The sequence below is a fragment of the Python bivittatus genome, unplaced genomic scaffold (assembly GCF_059951505.1).
Source record: "Python bivittatus isolate LINGU-HERP-01145 unplaced genomic scaffold, Pbiv_v1 ctg000020_np1212, whole genome shotgun sequence".
Lineage (NCBI taxonomy): Eukaryota > Metazoa > Chordata > Lepidosauria > Squamata > Pythonidae > Python > Python bivittatus.
The window spans coordinates 77,573,131-77,597,357 of NW_028277030.1; the positions used below are offsets into that span (position 1 = coordinate 77,573,131).

General features: G+C 37.1%; 1 protein-coding gene across 3 annotated transcripts in view; it reads left to right on the plus strand.

Annotated features, from left to right (window-relative positions):
* AKAP12 (A-kinase anchoring protein 12) overlaps positions 1-24,227 on the plus strand; it is a 76,859-nt gene that overhangs the window by 14,068 nt on the left and 38,564 nt on the right. For 2 of the 3 annotated variants that reach the window (XM_088142038.1, XM_088142029.1), the window contains one exon: positions 24,030-24,147. In XM_088142038.1, coding sequence (XP_087998164.1) covers positions 24,030-24,147 — 118 coding nt within the window. Of the gene's footprint in view, positions 1-23,859; positions 23,881-24,029; positions 24,148-24,227 lie in introns of those variants that run through there. The other variant, XM_088142047.1, reaches the window with a different exon arrangement.

A 24,227-nucleotide genomic window follows, 5' to 3' on the forward strand; every position in this document is an offset into this window, starting at 1 on the left:
TGTTTCCTTTTCTAATCTTCTTTGTTATATTCGCACATTTTCTTCTGCTAGGAGGCATAAAAATATTATCTTACCATGAATAAGTGCTTCAAATATATCTCAAAGCTTCCACAAATTAATCAGCACTCTGTTTATTTGAAAAAAACGTACCTGTTCCACAGTGTATTTATTATTAATGCTTTCTGTTTTTTATGTGGGAAAAATCCATTTTGGAGCACATGGCTTATTTCAGTTGAGCTCCAGATAATTTGTAGTACACAAACAGGTTATGTTTGTGGAATCCTAAATATATATAAACAGAGAAGTTTAAAATTCAAAAAGCAAAATCTCATTTCAAGGGTTTTGCAAAATCTGGCGATGTGATTGTTAGATTTTATGGAATTACGACCATTAAAAAAAAATACATTAACTTTTTATTATCTGTGTCAATGTGTGGCAACAGATTGTCAGCTCCTGCTACAGCACTGCAATCATCAGTGGACCTGTGCAGGGCTGTATATTCACTATATAAACCAGTAAATGTAAGAAGACTCAGAAATGTAAGCTCAAAAATTGAATTGTCACCTAAGAGTCTGAGGGCTGAAGATGACAGGGAAAGATGGAAGAGGGCAATGAAGTTATAATAACTTTAATCAATGGTCAAGAAATAGGTGATAATGAGGTGGGGTTATGCTGGCCTTTTCAAAACAGCTCTCAACTGCTTGAAACCCAGCTTAAACCCACCAACGATGGGTTGGTAGCTGTGGCTCAGTTGAGAAGCAAAAGTTGATTATTTTTTTGCTTTGACAGTATGCTACAAGTTTGCTTTTCCCTGAAGTTACAATGCTAACTTATTTGTGTCTATAAGTAGAGGGGAAATATGCTTTTAACAGGGAAGCTTTACATTTTTACCAATATTTTTGAAACAATTTCTCATTCACCTTGTGTAAGGACTGTAGAATTTCAAATAGAATAATATTTTTCATGTTCTTTGAGTCTTTGAAGTTGACTTCCATAATCCAGTATCACTTTGGTGCTTAATTAGAGTATTTTACTGGTAAAGAATGCGTTGTCTTCAGTGTCTGAATCACTTGATTGTGATTTGTTCTGATGCTTGGCAGTTATATTATGACCACAGTAGTACTTGCCTTTCTTTCCAGTTTTCCTTAATTGGAAATGGATATACAAGGGAATATTATGTCTTCTCCCAGCTATGAATAATTACACAGTGTACTAAAATTCTCAAGGGAAAAACTATTAATGTTGGCTTGAAACTCAGCAGTGATTTCATGCCATACAAGTGATGCTGACTAATTATAATACTCTTTTTTTTTTTCATATTGATTTCAGTTCTGGAAAATATAAATTCTGACTGTGTTCTAGCTGTAAGTGCTAAAGGGGTACTTGGAAAAATATTGAATTAAAAAAAAATCAGGCATCTAGTTTTAAAGTTAGACGCTGAACCTTAAAAATTAGATGCTCCAGTAGTCCAAATATTAAATTTAGGTTAGTAAGACACTTAACAAATGCTTAATGTAAGAAAAATCTGTCAACATTTAAAAAAATTCGTTCTCTGTTGTTATAGTGTAAATCAAAATTATTTGGGAAATGGATTTTTTTCATATTAAATGAAGTAGAATTGATCTTAAAGCAGAAATGATCAAATAGAAATTGTTGCCTGAAAGTCTCTTTTTCAGATATTGAATAATTGACTCTGGCAGGTTTGGGGCATTAAGCAAATGTGTTTGTAGCTTTTGGAATCATGTTTGAAAATTTGGGATTTGTCATTTTTCATGTTCCATATAGCCTTGTTGTTTTGCTTACCATGTCAATACATAAGTACATAGAATTTATGAGAATATGTTCTGGAAGTGCTGTGGTGCTGTGCTACAATAAAACAACAGATGGACATTTGCAGGAAAAGCGAGGAGAGAGCACTGCCAGAGATTGGAGAAGTCTGCCATAGTCTATTAGTGCATATGAAAAAATTAGAATAACCTTAAGAAAATGAAGTCTGATAATTAAATTAAGAAAGTGGGATAATGGCAAAATGCAAAATATATACTTACTATGAATTATATTGCAGGAAGATTGGTATTGATTTAGTAAGGTAGTGATTGTAAAAGTGAGAACCCAGATTGAAGATGAAGCCAAACCACAGTGAGTAAATTGTGCAAGTCACTTGTGGCATTTCCAGCTACAAATAATTTGATAAGTAGTTTACCTCTTACTGTACAAATCTGGGGAGCCTTCTCTCCAAGGGTATCTCCGAAAGGCTGAATGACAACAGTAGGAGGGCTTCTCCTATATCTTGAAGCCTCTTTCCTCATGATCAGTAATCTGGTATTGGAGGAAGAGTCTTTTTTCCATCACCTGATCACTCTGAGCCTCTTTGCTCCAAGAAAATAATGACATTCTCATAAAGAATCAGTACAAAAACGAGAAAAACTCTGGGAATTGTATTGCCATGGCATAACAAAGCATACATTAAATATCAGAGTGAATGATTGTTTAACTGGAGGTACATATTTTGAATGAAAGAAAATGAGATTGTTCTCCCAGATGTGATGACAGAGAACTGAATTTTACCTTTGTTGATTACCGTGGGAGCGTAATGGGGCTCACCGGTGTGCACATATGGCATGTGGCGGCTTGGGTTTTCCAAACCTTCTTCCCATGGCCCTGTTGCCCTCTCCTTGCAGCCACCAGACACTTTACTGCTTTTTCCAGAAAATGCTTTCTGCCTCTGTTTACCTGGGGCAGGGGGTAAGGGGCAGTCTCCTTTCCTCCAGTAGCCTGATCTGGCAGGGGAGCTACACTCTAAGGCTAGATTGTTTTCCCAGAATAAGCACCACCGATTCACTACACAGTTTAAATTGCTGTCCTATATAACAAGGTTAGAGACCTTGAAGAAAGTTCCGGGGGGGGGGGATAATTGAAAATGGAAAAGGACTGAATAACTGCTTTTGGAGAGATTGTTCTCCCTCCAGCCCATAATCTCAGACGAGCGCAGACACCAGAAGAAATTTACAGGGTTTAGATCTCAATCCATAAAAAACAAAGCGTATGTGCCTCAGCTAACTCTACTGATTATAACTTGCTACCCAAAGTCACTAGAGTCCAGCCTGGTTGCTAAGGGCTTTCCTCTTATCTGTCTCATGGCCAGCGTCAGAGAAGGGAAAAACACAGAAAGACAAAATGGAGACTGCCTTCTTCTCTTGTACAAGCCCACCTGAAAGGGGACACCTACTCTTCTGATAGGATCCAGAGTTTGATTTTCCCAGGCTTTGTTTTTTCCCCACCCCTTTCCTAGATCAACAGGTCAGCCACTTTTTACGAACTTTTTTCAACTTCTGAATCTCTTGAAATAAAACTTCCCTGCATTCCTTACAAGTCACTACTCTTTTGGGATACCATTTTTTTTGCATCATATTTTGAAGCCTAATTATTTAAACTATACATCTGGAACAGCTGTAGGAAGGTTTACTGAAGTGTATATATAATTCACATAAACAATTAGCAGTTAAATTTTAGCCCACTTCCTTGCCCTGAAGGTAATTCTTATATTTATCCCGATATACAAACACACACACCACACACACACACATATTGATGAAAATTATGTCTTTGTGTGTGAACCTATACGTACATCGTATTTTTAAGTGACCTTGGCAAAGATGCATAATTAAAGCTTTCTTACTAAGCAATTTTGGTGAGGTAATGCCGTACCACTCTGTCTTCATCCATACTCCCTTTGGTCCATCAATTTCCGCCTTTCACATGTTTGTAGTGCTTAGGTATATACAAGGAAAATAATAGCACAGCAAAACTGGGAATAGCTGATTGCTGGCTCTCATAGTTTTTGCCATATTGTCTGTCTTTGTTTTGTGAAGGATTTGGATTTTTTTATTTTTTTTTTAAGTCTCAGGTAACACTGACAAACAGAACAGTCCACCTGGGGAAAAATGATGCTAACTTGAGTCTTAAGAGGCTGATCAAATGGGATATAAATCCCAGTTTAGAAGCCAGATAAAAATGTACTCCATAAATGAAGAAAAACTAGCATAAGGGAAAGACTCTCCACTTGCACAATGTGCTTGTGATTCTCGTAACTTATTCCCAATTGTTGCTTTGCTCATGGGTCCTAGGATCCAATACATTTACTTTTTTCTTAACATTTTTCATTAATTACATACATTTTTCATATTTACTTATAGAAACAGTATTTAAAACTGTACTGTAATCTGACTTTATTTTACCAGACTCATTTCCATTCTTAAATTAAGTTTTGGCAGAGTTGTTTGTTGCATGTTTTCCAGAGGTCAGTAGGATTGTTTGAGAGCATCTTGATTAATATGTATCTACATCTACATCTATCTTATTTATTATAGTTATACACCACATTTCATCCAGGAACTAAAAGGAGCATACATGCCACTTTCATCTACAATTTCCCCCCCAACAACCCGGTGAGATAGTTGGATTGAGAAAAAGTGGCTGGTCCAAAATTGCTCAGGGAGTTGGACTTGAATCTAGGCTTCCCTGCTCCTAGTCAACATTTAAACCACTACACCATACCAGCTCTTTATCAATGTTCCCATTACTTTGTTGGCAAGCATGGACAGATGTCTGTATATTCCACTTAATCCTAGAACGCATTGCTTCCTAACCTTCATTAGCCCACACCAATTATTATTTCAAAGAATTTCATTCCGCTATGATTGAAACAAAGGCAGTTTGTTTTTTTCCTAAGAAGGACTCTTAGACTTTACAGGTGTTTTGTTACTATATTTTTAATTTATGGTGTGTTTAAAGATATAATTAATGTTTCATAGACTAAGCCTGCCTCCCACCTAGCCTGCTGAGTCCGACCTGTAGTAGATGTACAACCATTTTATTAAAGGTTGAACCTGATAAAAGAATTCAGAAAGGAGGGAGGTTTGAGAGGATTGTTCTTTATAAAATAAGCCATACAGTATCTCAATCTGTTTTCAGAAAATGACATGTGCAGGCAAATAATGCAAGAACAATTCATTGCATAGTTTGAAGAAAAAATGCAAACAAGTTTCTTTCAAAGTATGCCTGCATTTTTTTTAAAACAAGGCTATGTGTGTATGTGCAGACACAAATTTGTATTCTTTAGAAAGATGATTTAAGATTTGGAATTAGTTCTGTCTGTCTATCATCTATCTTTTCTCTCTCTCCTGTCTTTCTGTGGCTTAAAAAAACCTCCCCAGACCAAGGCAGCCTACAATACTTAAAAGTAAAACCCCATTCAGTGAATCTTGAATGCCCCAGATAAAATTTTAGTTTGGGCTTCACCCTCAAATAATTAACAAAGTTCATTGTTTCCAAAACAGCCCAAACAATTGGTGGAATTTATGTCATTTGTCTAATTATGTAATTACAACAGTAGTGTAACTTTACATTTATGCAAATTACATGAGTTGATGAAAAGATGCAAATGGTATCAGTAATAAAGTCAGCTTTAGCAGACCTTGAGGTTTAATGGATAGGCCTTCTTCCGGTTGGTTGTAAAATGGCAATTTTACCAAAATACAAACATATAATAAAAATAATTTAAATAACAAGAAACTTTAGGAAACAACAGTAGAAGCCGCAATGAACCAAAAAAGAATAAAATTCTACTGCCCTGGTTACATTTCAGAACTGTGATTTATAAGACATACAAAGGAAAAGGCTGACTATCCTGTCACATTGCTTTTTTAACGTTTGGTTTCTCTAGTAAATAATATTCCTTTACTCAGCAAGAAAGATGGGATGAGAGATTTGAAATATAAACATTAAAACAAAAAAATGTTGGTCAAACCTAATTCAGCAATTCAGTTTGAAATGGGCTATAACTAAAAACAAACTGCAGCAATAAAAGTATGATTCCTAACAGCTGGGCTGCGTATGAAGGTGCTCCTGTTGTTTGTTGCAGAAGCTTTAACTTGGACAAAAAAACCGGTACTTGACATCCAGGTCCTGTTCTACATCAGTGAAACTTGCTTTGATTCTCCTCTTGAGTTCTGAATACAAATTCCAGTTTAAAAAAGAGAATGTGTCAAACTTCTACATTTGTGTGATCGTGGATATGTATACAATTAATGTATCTGTATAACATAACTTTAAGACAGAACGCTTGCCTACCTGTTTTTTTTTTTTTTTTTTAATGCTGAAGAGCACTTTAGCAAGGAGCTATAACTGCCTTGGTTGTTCCTATCAGCACATGTGTGTGGGTGTATGTGTATAAATACACACACATAAAACTTAAAATAGATTGAATGATAACCCACAAATGTAGAATAAAGCAAATATAAGTTTACAGCAACGCTGGATAACTGAAAAATAACAAATACTGCTTCTGTGTTTTGAATCATACAGTAGCTTTGACACTGCACTTCTGGTTTTGTTTTTACTACCATATAGGTAGTTTTAAGCTTTCCTTTACAACTTTTAAAAGCATTAACAAAGCAAAATAAAGCATGCATGGATGGATGGATGGATGGATGGATGGATGGATGGATGATGATGGTAATGACAAGAATGATGCTTGTCCACAGTGTAAGGAGCTGTCATTGCCAGTTTCGGTGTCTGGGGAGAGAGCCTGGAACTATGTTTCACTGGGACTACAGTTTCCAGACCTCCCAGCAGAATGGCTGACAAACACACTGATTATAAAATGAAATGCTTCAGAGGCATTGTATCAACTAGGGGATCATCTAAATTGGGTTCTGTTAAGGGCTAGCTTCACAAAAATAATTCAAAGTATGTCCCATTGTATTTCAGAGCAGCATTATGGAACCTTTGGAACAAAGTCTTTCCTTTTAAGTGTTACAGTTACGCATCAGCGGAAGTTAGGTTGAGAGTGGTCCTGGGTTCCTAATAGTGCAGGTATATATGTGAATGGCACTAAATGGCAAGTATTAAATTAATTTAGTTATGAAGTATCTCAGGATGTGGATACCTGTTACAGAGTGTTCTGACTAAAAGTGATGTCTAAGGTATCTGGGTACAAGTTTCATTAAATAAATTGTTACCACTACCATATACACAAATCACTCTGATCTATTACCATGAAGATTTAGGCTAAAGCAAAAATGATGAGATGAAGTGCTATAATATTAACTCATTTTATTGTGAGAGTACAGAAAGTGCTATAATATTTTATTACAGAACCAGGAGTACATAATTGTTGCAACAAAATGATTAAGAAGTAAGATTTTCTTGGATTTTGTGGTATTATGAAACTTATCTTTTCAATATCTTTCAGCTAATTTCAAATTCCATTTCCTGCTTACTTGTTTCAAGCTAAACCTAGAAAAATATTCTTAATGCCACAGAAAACAGAGCATTTCAAAATAACACAGCTTGTTTTTGTTTTGTTAGTAATTAAAAATGTTGACATAAGGAATCTACACATGTACAACTATGAAGTAATATGCATCTTCTAACACAGAGTAATATGAACACATGATCATACATACCTAACACATGAAGTAATATGTATCTTCTAACGCATTCGAACCACAGTAGCTCTTAATATACGTATTATGGCAGAGTGTTAACATTCTGTGTCAAATTTATTTATTTATTTGTTTGTTTGTTTATTTATTTCTGAGAAAAGTGGAGTTGTGGAGTCCTTGGTGCTCTGAGCTTGATTGTTTGCTTGCAGACATTCAGTTACCCAACTAGGTAACATCATCAGTGCAAGTGAGTGTGGGGTTTGCTGCCTGTTTATATACAGTAGCTTGCCCTGCCAGTGTTGGTGGGGGGTGTGGTTTTCTCCCTGGTAATTTCTTGATTAGGGTATTGTTTTCTGCTTGATTGTTTGTCTGGTGTTAATCCCTGCTTATCTGGGTGTTGGCTGCTGGAGAGGATGTGTTCTGGTCTTTTTGTTTCCTTCTTAGCTTTTTTTTTAATTGTCTCTTTTGAATGATGTGTAAATGTGGTTATCTCTATGTGTCTACTGATGGCTGATTTGTCTGAATGCCATGCTTTCAGGAATTCCCTAGCGTTTTTGGATTTAGCTTGGTCTAGGATGCTCACAGTTTCCCAACTGAAACTATGGTTGAGTCTGTCCATGTGTTGTGAGATTAAGGAGTTTGCATCAAGTCTTCTGACTGTTAGTTGGTGTTCATGGATGAGCTCTGCGAATCTTCTGCCTGACTGTCCTAAATAGTGGCTGTTACAGTTCTTACACTGTATGTTGTAGATGATTTTTTTCCTTGGGCTACTGGGTCTTTTGGTTTACTTAAGATGTTTGGGAGGGTTTTAGTTGGTTTGTATGCTACGGTGATGCCATGTGGTTGTAATAGTCTGTTGGTAGTTTCTGAGATGTTTTTGATGTATGGTAGTGTTATCCTTTTCATAGCTTGTATTGGTTATGCTGTAGTGAGTTGAGTGGTCAGGGACTTTTGGATAAAGTTGTGAGTGTCCATTTTGTTGGAAGATGTTATATAGGTGGTCTGTTTCCTTTTTTGGTGTTCTGAGTTGCTGCAGTGGCATGTACTCATCTGAATAATGTTCTTACACAGCTCCTCTTGTGGGAGGTTGGGTTGTTACTTTGGTAATGGAGCACTTGGTTAGTGTGGGTTGTTTTTTTGATAGACTTGCGTTTCTAATCTGCCATCACTGCCTCTGCTGATGAGGATATCCAGGAAGGTTAATGTGTTGTTCTTCCCTTGTGCATTTTATTCCTTTGAAGATGTTGTTTATTGTTTCATGTGTCTTCTCTAGTTGTTCCTTTTCTATTAAGACGAAGGTGTCATCTACATACTGGATCCATACTTTTGGTTGTATGTGTGTGAGTGCTATAGCTTCTAGAGTACTGTGACATCAAATGAAACCATAATTTCATCTTCTGTTTTTAGGTGTTTGATTTACTGGATGCACTGTAGTGGGGAGTTGATAGAATATTCGCTTCCCTCTATGAGATGTCCAAGCTTTTTTGAAAGCTCTTTGGCTCAGGGCCTGGATATCTAGTCTGTTCCCAGTGATTTCTCCCTGCCCAATAAGAACAAGCAGGGAGGGTTGCTCCAGATCCCTTCTACAAGGTTCAAGGAGTCAGGCCTTCTCTGTTGCAGTCCCCCTTCTTTGTTTTCCTGCATGAGATCAGACTATCACCATCAGACTCGTAGAAGAGCTATTAAAACCTGGCTTCTTAGAAAAACTCTAGTATAAGGTAGAACCCTCATCTTGGTTTGTGTTTGGATGTTTTTATTCTCAGAGGTCTTAGGTTTTTTCTTAATAATTTGGCTCTTTTTTATTATCATGCCTTAGTTTCTTTCTTAATAATTTGGATGTTTATATTCTCAGAGGCCTCAGTTTAAATAATTTCTGTTGTTGTTGTTTCTCACTGTAGTTTGTTATTATATTATACTGTTTTAGTATTTTAACCCTTTTAATGTAAGAACAGGATGTAAACCCTCAGAGTCCTTCTGAATTGGGAGTGGCATGTAAGAACACATACATACATGCATACATACATACATACATACATACATACCTATATACATAACTTGAGGTCAGTGCAGAATTGTGCAGGCTTTCCATGTTCTATCTTGATATATTTCAAAGGATTTCTGTTTAATGTACCGGTTCTGATTTGTATTAGTTTGTAATAGGAGCATTTCAGATTCACAGAAAACAGCTAGATGTGGATACCACTTTAAAGTTGCTTTCCATGGTAAGTTCCTATTCAGCAACTTACCATATGGATTGGTAGATTTTCCACAGAATCTCAAATATTTTTTAAGGTATAAGAAAGAAGCAATTAGCTGCCGTACACAATTTCTCATCTTCCTGCTCCACCTCTTTCCAGATCTAACTGAATATACATATACTTTTATTGGACCTTTTACTCAAGGACCTAGCATTTAAGGACTGAACACAAAAGATACTGTAAAGATTATTTACAGAGGTTATTATTTCCCAAAAGAAATGCCTATCCCAAAGCTGCTAATAGTTCCATGGATACAATTTAAAAATTTTGTTTTTATTTTCTCTGCAATGCCACCCAGAAAACAATTCACCACCATCAAAATGAACCTGCTTGGACTCCCAGGACAATGTAAAATGGGACCACTTCAAGCTTGATCTTGGAAGCCTGGGCTACAGTCCAGTGTTTCTCAATCTCAGCAACTTTAAGATGTGTGGAGTGAACTCCTAGAATTCCCCAACCAGCATACTTTGCAGCCAGAACCCCGCTGTTAGGCTTTCCAGTTCAGGTAGTAACTGTAGCTGCTTTTTCAAGGAATCAAGACAGCTGTGAACTAAACTTTACTGTAAGCCAGTGCCAAGACATATAAAACACTGGTTGATTAAGAAGCACTCTTAACATGTAAACAGATTAAAACTATTCTGTTCCTTTCTCCTCACAGCTGCAGTTGCTACAAATATATGCCATATTGTTTTCAGATAGGCATCGCTGATTGTAACTACAGGATTGTATTTGTTGATCTTCACTTTTGTTTCTTAAAGCATGACAGATAGAATGGCCCTTCCCTTCCCTTCCCTTCCCTTCCCTTCCCTTCTCAGTCTGCCAGATATACCAAATGCATATTTTGGATTTAGAGGGAAAATGTTTTTGGGACCTCTGCTTTGAACTTGAGCAACTGAATTGTCCCTCTTTGCTAGCTGGCTGTCTTATATTCTTTGTTCTGTCTTGTAGCGGCCTCTGCTTGCTGAGGAAAAAGTAGTTGCCTATAATAGGCAGTATATAACTCTTAGAATACCCTTCTTGTAATCATAGTTATTCAAGAAATTATATTTTCACTCCAGAATGCTGAGCATAGCATTCCAGAGCACATAGCCCTCTAGTTAGCTCAGCTGCCAGACTCATGTTAGTTCTCCCTGTTTACTCATTCATGATTGCATGCCTGTTCTGTGCTGTGTTTTCTTTTGCAGGCAAGTTACCAGCAAGAGGAAACCGGTAAATGGAGGTAAAAGAAATCAGGAAAAGGCAAAGGTGCATGTCTGCAATATTGTCTCATTCAGTGTTACAAAGGCTATTTGAATTTTAAATTGTAAATAGAAAGAAGGTTTCCTTAGTTTGCTGAGCTTCTGTATGTGTGGGTTTTCTGTCATATTGTATAGGTGTATACTTGATCTGGGCTGCAAAAATCTCATCTAGATGGCAGCAAAGAAAAACAGAAAAATCTAATTCTTTGCTGCCATCATAACAGTTTGTCAGACTTTTTCAGCCTCAGATCAAATGTGCTGTTAATGTTGAACTTCAGAGTGCATTTAAAAATGAAAAGAATTTTATGTTGGCTTGTTGAGTGTATTGATATCCACTCTGTGCATGCTCTTATATCTTGTTGAGATTTCAGAGTGCATTTAAATGCACATTTGCTGGTTAATAGAGCTTGGCAGTTGCAAATGGAGTCGTTGGTTTTTTTTTTGTTTTTTTTACCATTGTACTGTTAATTCTATTTATCCAAGTGTTTAAGTACCACCAACAGTTTCTGTTTTTGCAGCTGTGCCAGTAGAAAGGACACAGACACATAAGTCCAGGAAAGATATCAAAAACATTGTTGCTTTTTGTTAGGCTTTTTATTGCTTCCATTTTTTCCCCTTTAACATTTAAAAAAAAATAGAATTAAAAATTATCCCTGTGGCCAATTTTGAGTCTTGTTCATCAGAGCAGAGAGAATTCAGGATGTTCTAACAGAATGTTTTGAGTGGTGTGGCTTTTTTGTCCTGATCTCAAAACAAAACAAAACACATTTCCCATTTTGTGCACATGCCTAGTTGCAAGTTAAAGTGCTATGCTTAGATCAGTATTGTCCAAACTTGGCCACTTTAAGATGAGTGGGCTTCAACTCCCAGAATTCCCCAGCCAGCCATGCTGGCTGCGCAATTCTGGGAGTTGAAGTCCAGTCATCTTAAAGTGGCCAAGTTTGGACAACACTGGCTTAGACAGCATATAACTAATGAAATATAGCAATTCATTAGAATCAGTTTTATTGAGTTTTTAAAATCAAGGCGTCTGAAAAAGAAAAGTTTACAGAAAGGATTGAAAGGTTATGAAATCATTCTGGTAGTGGTAAACATTCATTTAATGCTCTCAGACTGCACATCACAGTGAAGAACTAAAATTTAGCAGTTCCTTTCCAAGGTCTGCATTATAATTACATAATAACAACTCCTTCTGTTCTGGTGGTGACTGAATTCAGAAGTAGTTTGGCAATAGACAACCTTCCACTGTATGTTGTGTTTTGGAAATAAAACAGAAGTTCAACAGATCAGAAAGATTTCAACTATTTGGTGTTTCCCACAGCTGGTATTCCTTCTTTCATTCATCTTCAGAAACTATAGGAGGTTCCTGATTGTCCATGTTTTGGGAAGGGCAACATACTCCATCAGGAAGAAGAAGAATGGCAGAAAGAGTGTTCTGGTTCTTTCCAGTTCACTAGAAGGACATCATAAGGAGACATGGCTTTGAGGTGTCAGCTTCTGGGAAGTGCTGGCTGACCTTGGGCTGGTAATGTGGTGGCAGCAGCTTTGCCCCTTTCCTTGCCCCTTAGCTGCAGTTTCAAAACTGTTCAGCAAACCATGGACAAAATCTATTTTGAAATCCTCTTTTGTCCATTTCCTTGGAGTATGCAGAAGGGATCTTGAACCAGCTTCTTGGATTCCCCCTTCCCTCTACTTTTGCTTTTCTCTCATCTCCTTCTTTGCTAAATACATATCTTATAACTGGAAGGGGAGGGGTTTGCAGTCTCACTTGGTTGGTTTGTTGCTCTTGTCCTCTCCTTGCCCTGCTTCAACCAATCTTCTAATTCACTTGCCTTCCAAAAGAGGAAAGCAAAACATGCCTCTTTTTTCCTTGCCCCCCCCGCCTCAACCATGCTGCTTGTGTCTCTTAGTATTGCTCTCTTCGCTCTCTATGTGGATTTATTAAAAAGTATACAAAAGTATGTTGTAAGGGGCTTACACAGAATTAGCATAGGACCACAGTGTTTATCTTGGAATTGATTAAATATTATGTCTCTAGCCACCCCTACCTCCCTGCCCCAGCCAGGCTCTGAATCATGAACAGCAGTTTTTCTCTCTTTGTTTTCCCTTAATAGCTCTAGGAGATCCTAATGGAGAAAAAAAATTGGAAATGGGCTACTTTTGCCTCTGACTGCTAGCACTCCTTTCTGTTTCTTTCATTATCTCTGTTTCAGAAAAATTGGTATAATTATAATTGATACTGATGTCAACCAACACTTCCCCCAAGAGAAAATTATATGTGCATTCTTATAATTGCCATAAATGCTGACATGGGGGAAGAAGCATTTCTTCCCTTAATGCAGGATATGGGGTATTCTGTCCCCTAATGAACTCTTTTCCTACACTTCTCTAGCAGGTTGGTGGGAATTAATTGCTTTGAAAAGGATGAGGTGGAGGGAGTTCTTAATAATACATATTTTGTCCACAGAGAAAACAAATGAGCCACTACTACTTTGCATTTCATAATCTCTTCTTCCTATATGATCCAAACAAAAAAAATATCTGAGTATTGACATCTGGTGGTATACTATGTTTAGCCATGTAATTTTTTTCAACATCTAATCCAAAGAATAGTTTGCGTTCACCATATATTGTAGCTGCTTATTTTTTAATTGATAGAGACAATTTACAAATTGTTATTAATTTTAAGGATTTAGCTAACCTCTCAAGGGCTCTAAAAATTAGACCTCTAAATGGATTAGTAGATCTGTCTTGTAACTAAATGCTCATATAATTTGTGAATCGGTGTTAAGATACCAGTTGCCACAACATATACGTATTTGAAACTCTTGACATTTAGTGTGTGTGTATGTTTATGAGGGGAGAATAGAAATTGATTTAAGTACTACAGTTTTGCTTGATCTGATCTCAGAAACCCTCACACTTCCCCACCTGAATGCCTTTTAAACCCTATCTGCAGTTTGCGCATGTGTAAAAGTATGCATTGTGCCTCCATTCTCACATCTTTCTAGCAGTCTTCCCACCAGCTGCCCAGCCTTGAGGATCCTGCCACACATCCACCAAACTTCCCCGTCTGTTAGCGCTTCATTTAAAAGTTTCTGTCAAGGTCTTTGCAGCTGATATCAATTGAAAACAAGATTTTCCCAGAGTTTCCTTTAACAAGATTTATTGAAAAGAAATGGAATAAGGTTACAAAAAACTCAGCAATTACATGGCTTTCACTTTAGAACCCAGCTTATCTTTCAACTTGTTAAGGAAGGCAGAGACCTTTCAGTGTTTTTACTAATGGACACACGGAGGCTAATTTTACCTCTGGTACCTAAGGAATGTACAGGTGGCCAGGATGTGAATCTCACTCAGACTTTGAAAATACCATTACAATCACAGTATTTTTTACATGAAGATGTTTGCTAAAAAAATTCACCCTTGAATTTCTTCATGCATTCCCAGGGGGGTATGCCCCATAATTTGGGAACCTCTGGTCTAGAGTATATTACATTACTTAAAGTCCTGTATATGCATGTTGAAAACACACCTCATTAAAGTGAGGGGGATATTTTAAGGCAAAAACATGGATTATATCAATTTGCATAAGTGATTTTTCATGAATAAATACATTGAGGAATACAATACAATACAATACAATACAATACAATGGAAATGAATCAAAATATGTATAAACCCATGGGATATCTCAGCTCACTTCAACTTAACATTCATCAGAGATGTTATTATAATGGCTAGAGAGCATTAGATTAGGAAGGCGGGGATGTATGTGGTTTATAGCAAATATTTGTCTGATTTCACCTCAGTTTGGGTGGGTGGGGGGACTGATTATAGTCTTCTATGAAGAAGAGGCAGTCAGTGCAGATGTTGTTTGTTCTGCTGGTGCTTTGAGGTGGAATTTTTGCTTAGAGCAACACCATATATTTTAGGAATACTATGCACCTTGACCATGGGAATGCTATTGCTTGCTTTTCATCAGGCAGTGAAAGGTCTCGGGCTGACCCTGCTATTCTCAGTTTTTCACAACACATATATTTCTAGGGATACTGATTTAGAATGATTGAGAAAGGATGAGCATTATTTTCTCAATATATAACAAAAACAAGGCACCACTGAAAGACTTTCACTTTAATTATCTAAACAGAGTGTGCATGACATAGTTTATCTCATTTAATTTGGCATCTAATATCTTCCTGGTGTCATACTGTATAGGAGATAATAGACACCTATATTGCAGCTCAGGTAACTGTGGTTACAAAAAGAGTTGTGTAATCTTTGTCAGCCAAGAGTGCTGTGATAGCAGAGTGATCAAGCAAGAGCATTTGAAGATCAAAAGTCATGGGAAAGATTGAAAAGATTGCAGAATACCAAGAATGTTTCCAGAGAGTAGTTTATAAACATACTATTTTGTAGTAAATTCCAATCCTTGATACTCTGCAAACCATTTAAAAGCTTATGGACTTAACTCCAGTGTAAAGTTGATTGATGATTTTCATAATGGCATAATAAAATGTCTGAAACTGATAACCAAGTCAAAAGCTAAGAATCTCATTTAGAGTGAAATCAACAACTAGTAATAGTAAGTTGTGTAATCAAAAGAGGGGTAATATATATTTTTCCCCAGTTAAGAAGACACAACAAAATTAAATTGTTTACTTTTAAAATTTCAGTTATCAGATTTTCATAGGAACAGTCTGTATGCTTAAATGTCAAACTCATTTTTATACTGTGCCCAGTAGATTTTACACATTGCTGTGTGAACTTGGCAACATTATATGTTATAAAGGGATTGGAGACAAAGAGTAGCAGGGAGATTCAAAATTGTTCTGTGCAGCTTGGTTACCTAGTAAGTAGTGGGAGAATAAGGGGACTGTGGATGCTTCTGAAAATGAGCAGGAGAGGAAAATGTGTTCAGTGATTTTGGCTTGCCTGTTATCCTAAATTAAGACATTTATACTGTCTAACGAAGTGTTTCTCAACCTTAGCAACTTTAAGACCTGTGGGCTGGTTGGGAGATTCTGGGAGTTGAAGTCCACGGCTCTTAAAGTTGCCAAGGTTGAGAAACACTGGTCTGACGACTGTCCATCTGAGGAACAAGAACGTACTTCTTGCAAATGCAGCTGACAAGCTGCCCTTGCCTGAAATTTCCTTATCTCCCCTTCAGAGCTGTTGGGAAATCGCTGCGTCTCCAGACAGCCTGGCCTTTCATTACGCTGCCTGGGATGTCGAGAGGCTGTAATTCCTGACTCTCCTTAGATCTAAAAAGGGCACCTAAAAGGTCTTATGTGCATATCAGTCATCTCCTTTCCCCCCTTTTAAAACAAAACAACCTTAGGAAAAGGTTAGTTTGAGTGGAGGAGAGGCAATTATGAAAGGAATGCTTAATTCTTTCCCTATGGCAGTTATACTGCTCATAGCCATCTCTTTTAGGCTACTTTTCCCATGGGCAGAAAGAGGAAGGGAGCTCACCATACTGCTTTTCATCACAGGGAAAGAAGCCTGGGTGGGGTGGGAATGGATTTCCCTGTGTGTGTGAATTTCAAAAGCTAGGAAACCTGGTTTTGTCTTCATGCCCGGGGATCTCACCACCCGTGATGATGATGATGATGATGATGATGATGATAGTTTTAACTTTTTAATTGTATATTAATGGTTGCTTTTAATTGATTTGATTATTTGCTTTTTTGTTGTTTTAATTGTGTGCACTGCCCAGAGTCACAAGTGTGACACAGATGGCTATATAAATAAATTAGTGTGTGATTATGTATGTATATTATACATGCACGTGCACGTGTGCACGTGTGCGCGCACACACACACACACACACTTTGGCTCTAAGTCTTGTGGACAAGAAAAACAATTCCATAAATTTCAGGTTAAAAGGGACGTTTAAAAAAAAAGAAAAAGAAAAAGATGATAAATTGCTTAAAAACAGTTTTTATCAAATATGTCTGAGTTTTGAAAGCTCTTTCTATAGAAATCAACTTAGATAATACAGCAGTCAAGAAAAATATTCAGAGTTCTTTAAAAAAAGTACTTTACTGCTCCCTGTGGTTGTTTAAATCTATTACATACTCAGTTTCCCAGTGGATTATTAGAACAGGTGATATTGTAAGATAACTGCTGTGGAAATCTGGAGGGTGGAAAATGACCTATTCAGGCATAGCTGTTGATACAAACTTTTTAACATTTTGTACATACAGCTGTTCTGATGTTTAGTTATATGTGGGCTGGTTCAGATTAAGTATAATAGACACCAAGTCTACATCATTCCCTCGCTCCTACCTGGTGCACCTGTTCATTGTCCTAGGTCCACAAATATGTGGGTGTAACAATTTAGAGCCCACAAGGATAAGTGCTAACCTGTAAAGGCCTGAACAGCTTGAAAGAGAATCTAGAAACTAACTGTGTGACCCACAGTTAGGTGTTTTGATTGATAACATTTGTAGGCTTTTTCCGAACATTTTGTCCATGCATGAATTTTAGTGATTTCAGTGGCAGGATAGGCAGCTGGTTAGGTTGGAAGGGGTGATCCTATTTTCTTTTCTATCCCGCCCTACCCCAGGAGAGGAAAGGGTTTATGCAAACCGCGTTAAGTATATGCACAGCATTCTAGTGGTCTCAGGTGAAAACCCAAACAAAGAAAAATGGGGAAAATTCATTTATCTTTGTTACTTTAAGATTTTGTATGCTGACATCAATTGTTCCTATAGTTGAGCTGCCATTTCTGTTAAAACGGTTTTCCAGTGTACTTTCTGTAATTTAAGGCTGCTTGTTCTAGTTCTGTGCTTTGGGGCAACAGAAAACAAATATCTGTCCTTTCTGTGTAACTGTTTTTCAGCTATTTGGAAAGTGTCGTGCATTTCTTCTCCCAGCCAAACATATTCAGTTCCTGCAGCTCCTACTCCTACTGACCACCTTTGTTACCCTCCTATGAACTTGTTCCTGTGTTTCTATATCTTCCTTAAAGTGCAGCATTGAATACAAAACTGGATGGAGGAAATCGCTAGTGGAAAACAAGGTCCTTTCAAAAAGAGACGTTGTGGTTTGATTGGGACTGATAAAAGGGAGATTGGGTTAGTTGCACAGCCAAATTAATTTACATGTCAGGGGAAGAGGATTTGAGGAGGTGTGTAGGAACCAGGAAAAGTGTGGAAGTGTAGAAGGATATTGTGTTGGCAGAAATCTGAAGGGACTAGTCCTAATCTCTTAGAAAGATATTGCTGTGGGGGAAAATATTTGGATTAGAAACAGCACATACATACTGTGCATCATTCTGTTTTGTGCTTAATTATTTTTGGTTTCCAAATAAATGAACTCTGAGGAGCTATTTTGTATATTTTTTCCTTTGGACAGCACCTTCTGGGAAAGCCGTATCTTCATTTCATTTACTGCATGAACTCTGTAGTACAGCGTTCTTTCCCTAATCATTTTTGCATCCATGTTGTGTCTTCATCCTACAGAGCAATTGCACTGAATGTATCTAGGCAGAGGTGAAACACAAAAACAATAAAGAAGGAAGGTTGCTGTTTTGGACCTTGACCCTCACAAAGAGCAGGGATTTTGTTTTCATTTATTATGTATGAAAAATAGGCTTTTTATTAACAGCTGTTAAAAAAAAGACTTACTCCTATGGAATTTCTGTTATCAATATCAAATGTTATCTCCTCTTCCTTCTAATTGTAAGGGTGCAATACTACTCTGGATATTTAGAGGATAAATTGCTGTATATTTTTTATGCGGGCCTGCCAATTTTTTTAAACTGCATATTGGGTGATTGATTACTGAACAGAGTCAAAGCCTTATGCATGACATGGATATGGGAATTAATATCTGTAGCAGAATATTTAAAATAATAGGAATAAATATAAGGGTAACTGGAAACATAATTTCCACTTCCCTGGCTATGGAATAATTTTTATAGAGAAACGTGCTCGGTAGTCCCTTGAAGCTAGATTGGATCTGATTTTATTAACCTGGGCCTTTAAATGTTTTAATTTAAAAATATAAAACACATGTAACTTTTGGTTTTGCTTGGTGTGTTTTATGTTATGCTAATGGACAGCTTCATATTTTGTTGTTTGCAATTAGATTTTATTGTTGGAAAGGGCCCAGAAGACTTAATCAGCAGGACCATTCAATCGGTGCCCACATCACTTGTGAAGCAGCCACCCTGACAATTTTTTGGAAGCAATGTTGGACATTGGCAGGAACCAGCCAGTAGTCTTTAAGTGCTGGAAAACAACAATTTCCTTATTACAGAAATTGCCTCAGTTATGTCATTCATTGTACAGTCCCAAAAGAGCAACTGAAGCTGTAGTTGTCTTACATCTAATTCTATACTCTTTCCTGCCCTCTTCACCTATTCTGTGCTGAAAGGAAATTCACAAAAGGGAGACAACCTTCTTTACTGATTTTTCAGAACTGGAGGCTTACACAGCAACGTCTTGGAAGTTAGTTTTTGTACAGCAGGGCCATGGAGGGATTTCTTGAGGGAGAGAAGAGGAAAAGAGTGTATGAGGGAGTATTCTTCCGTCCTCTACTCTTTCTCCAAAAGAGGAGCCTCTTTTCTAAGGATTTGGATTAGAAATAAATAGTTTGCCTGTCTGGTTTATTGAGGAAAATGTAAACAAAAAGTTCCATATTGGATTCCCAGTAGCCATCGACAAAGCACTGAGGTTGTGTTTACCCTTCATTTTGCCACACTCTCTGCCATGCACGTGCAGCAAGCGTAGGACAAATGCCAGGTGAAGATATATAAAAGAAGGTATGTTAAGGTTCAGCCAAGTCATAAATCTGTTAGTAGAAAATACATGGTTAAAGTTGCTCATTTTATTTTCTGTTTGGGGTGGGTATACTGTCCATGCACTGACAGACCCAGATGAAATTTTGATCTCCCTTTCCAACACTGGAGATTGAATAATTTATTTTAATGGGAAGAGCTGGGTTCCTGGGCATGGACAGAAGCAGGTGCCAAGGACAGGTGAACCAGGAGTTCTTTTCAATGCTGTGAGAAAGGGTTACACATATTGATGTATATAGGTTTTTGTACATATAAAGATACTTAAGTGAGCATATTTCTGAACCATGTAATGTCCTACTGCAAACTTTATTTGTAAAACAATAAAAGAAACTGGCATAATAACAAACAGCACATCACAGCAGAGAAGTTGTAGAGAGGGGAATGAGATCTAACTTAGATAGCCTTGAATCTTTGCTTTTGGGAGTTCTGAACTCTGCAGTGTAATAATTCAGTCTAGAGGAGTTTGCCTCTACCATTGCTATCATAGTACGTAACTGCTACTTACTCTGCTTCCTAAATGTCTTCGAGTGTACTATAAATATTTGGGATTTTCTGTTCCAAAGAATAGTGCTAATAAAAACAACACCTTCTTTTTCAGAACATGACAAAGAGCATCTGTGATTAACTTCTAAGTTAAAACAACTGTAATTCTGACCAGAGACTTAAAAGCCTTGAAAAAAATAAACAAGCCTCCCACAAATCACATGAAAATTCATACATTTCAGCTTAAAGACATATTTTCCATTTTTTAAAAAATTAACCGAATAGTATAGTAAGTGCTGCTATATTCAGAAGGCTTCCTACTGTATATTTGTATAACACAGCAATCTTAATGATGAAGTAAGAATTTTAAAGGATGTATGTATTTATTTAATCATTATTATATTATATTATATTATATTATATTATATTATATTATATTATATTATATTATATTATATTATATTATATTAAAAGGAGTTGCTAGGGTTTAGGCACTGCACATCAAGCCCATCCACTCCTAATAGCTGATTAGTGCTATTGCCAGTTTTCTCAGTGGAATGACGTACCTGAAGCTGGGGAGTAGAATTCAGGTGCATAGTTAAAGTTCCTCTGTTTTGCAGGATTAACCTTGCTTAAGTATTTTGTGGGAATATTTAAACAGAATAGCCAATTTCCCATCTGAGAGCTTTGGGAGTATAAAAATGCACCTCTGCCTCCTATCCCCCTCCTCCTTAATACTCTACCTAGCAATCTACCTACCTATCTAACTTAAGCCTTCTGTAGCAAACAAAGCAGTCTGCTCAGGAAGGAGGAAGAGAAGTGATTCGGTTTACTGCAGGGTTTGTTTGATCTTGACACCAGTGCTTTTGTTGTTGTTGTTTAATAGTCATATTTGTAGATTGGTAGCATCTTTTGAGGCTTCTACAAATGCTTAGTTCCTCAAAAGTGTTATGTTGAAATGAGCAAAATGATATTCTTATAGGATTTATTGTTTCAGATAAGAATATATGGTAATTTGATGCTATTTATATTTATTTTTGCCATTCCTGGGGAAATGTTATTGGTATAATCTACATAGAAATGATCTACAGGTAGTCCGTGACTTATGACATTTGTTTAGCGACTGTTCAAAGTTACAGTGGCGCTGAAAAAAGTGACTTACAACCGGCTCTTGCACTTATGACCATCACAACATTCCCATGGTCATGTGATCAAAATTCGGGCACTTGGCAACCAGCATGTATTTACGGCAGTTGCAGCGTCCCACGGTCACCTGACTGCCATTTGCGACCTTCCCAGTCAGCTTACGACAAGCAAAATCAATGGGGAACTGTGATTCACTTAACAACTGTGTGATTCACCTAATGACCATGTGATTCACTTAATGACTACAGTGATTTGCTTAATGACTGCCACAAAAATGTAAAATCGGGTGAGGTCACATGACATCTCGTTTAATGACCGCACCACTTAACGATGAATTTTCCAGTTCCTATTGTGGTGGTAAGTCGAGGACTACCTGTACTTTGAAATGTTTAAGACAGTCCTGCTGAAAGAATTTTAACTGTTATAATGTGTTGTGCTGCTGAGTCATCTAAGAGCATAGAAAAATATTTTAGTATGCTGCTTAGTTTAATCCAGCTCAGACAACTGGAACGATCTTATTTTAGGAATGTCTAACAACCAGTGTGGAAGGATTTAAGTTGGTGAGACAAAATTAGCATTAATGTCTTTGGGCCTGGTATGTGGAATTTTTGGAATGGACTTTAGTCTGTCATGAAGAATGTTGGGAATGACAGTGATTAGAAATGGAAGGAGACATATCCATATTCATCAGCATGCTGATACTGCTTCAGGCTTTGATAACTGGGCAATTCTGGATTCTATTTATGAAGAGTGTAGTTGCTATTTATGAGATAGTTATTGGGGGATGGGGTCACAGGGTTGAGAATGAAATGTGGAACTGAATGAAATCATTTCTCTTTTCAAAGAGTCTTCAGTTCCTGAAAGGATGCAACCACTGAATATTGCATGAGCAAATATAGCTCTCATCCGTCTTCATTTATCAATTACAGGTATCCTATTTTCCTCCTTGCCAGAGGAAATTAATTAAATAATTCATTTCACAACAATCATTTACATATATAGATGACTAATTTCAAATGGGATGCTCCTAAATTTACGTGGAGTATGGGCCTTGCCCATGAATTTCAGAGCTAGATTTATTTTCAGTTAAAACTAAGCTGAAATTCTTGTTTTGTAAATGTGGGGGGGGGGGCTTCTCCTTGCATTCACAGTCATATGAAAGCATGTCTGTCTGCAGGAAAAGCAAGCTTTAGGGTTTTTCTGGTTTTCGTTTTTACACAGATCTTCCAAAAATTACCTGCTGCAAGTTGGCCCCTGAGACTTGATCTCTCTTTTTGGATTAGTCCATTTGTGCTTTTTTTTTTTTTTTACCATTGCTATTACTGTTTTTGATTTTAAAGAATGTCTTTTGTTCTCTTTAGGAAAAAGTTAACTACTGTAGAAACTTTAATGAGTAAATACTTGTAAAATTTAAAAAGTGTGATTATGCAGATTTCAGTTCTGATTGGCATTTAAGGGGTTATTGGTTGATTTATGGTGAGGATTCTTCTTCTTTAAGTCTGGTAAGAGACAGTTTTAACTGACAAGTAGGGTACAGTGTTTTGTTGGAATGTGAGGCATTTGAGAGAGAGATGTGCCCTGATACAATGAAGTAGCTGAGGTGTTTTACATAAATTTGGGGGATCAAAAGTTAACACACTTTTGTGTAGTGGGAAGATGTCCCAGAAAGTACAAACTAGGCAAGCCTTGGTTTTTCGGAGGAATTAAAAGGCCAGTGAGATAGCCATGCTAAGAGGTAATTAATTAATCACTCAGTTCTCCATCCAGCTAATAATTAGAAAATCAGGAAACAGTTCCTGCTGGGTAAAAGTAGAACACCAAAAGAACTGAGAATGAAACAAAAAGGGGGGAAAAACCCTCAAGGAGAGGAGAGCTGTCTGAGAAAAAAAGTTGAAATTACTGTCAGCACCAGGAAACGGGCATTGCTTAGGAGACAAGAGTTAGGACTGGGGTCTCATCAGAACAAACTGAGGAAGCAGACCTGTATATTTATGAGGCAGATTTCAAACCAGCTCATCCCCTTTCAATCTGACACATTAATTAAGGCAAACATATACAAGCAGCATCTCAAATGACTGTTTCAGAGAAAGACATTTTATCTTTTGAGTCTTACATATTGCTTCTGATTGGGCTGTCTTTACTTTTGCATCTGTCAACACACTGTCCATGGCTAGAAATGATACATTTTGATTAAGCTGGTGCCAGCAAATACTGGCTTATGAACAGGAGGAAAAAAAGAATTATTCTATGAAGGAGCATGGTGTGGGGAGGATTAGTATTTATATAGTATGTGTGAGTATTTTGGGGGTACAGATCAGCTCTGATTCCAATTGTCAATTCAGTCTGAATACTAATATGATTTCATACTTCACTTGATGAATCAGTTTTTAAAAAGGTGTTACCACACGTACAGAAGTCCTTCCGAATCGTCAAATTGATTTGGAGGCATCTGGTTTGGAAAACTGATGAGGAAATTAATCAAATCGCCTGCCATGGAGGTACACTTTATGATTTCCAAACTTTAAAATATATATTCTAAAATACGTTCTCTTTCTACCAACAAAAAAGTAACTAAAAGGTTGTTGTATGCTGACTGACAGCTGTTTTTTCCCCCTTTCTCCTCCCTTTATTTCATTTGTCAATGTAGCTTTTACATAAGAATGGACAGATATCCAGCGTTAATGGAATTACAGAAGAGCAAGTGGAGCTTAGCCACAAACCCGAAGAGCTGAAAGAACAGCAGGCAGAAGTCCTTACAGCAGCTGGTAAGCAGATGTTTATGGTGACAGGGAAGATTCCTTGGAATTCCGGAAAAGATAAAAGGAAGTTAAGGGTTCTGATCTTT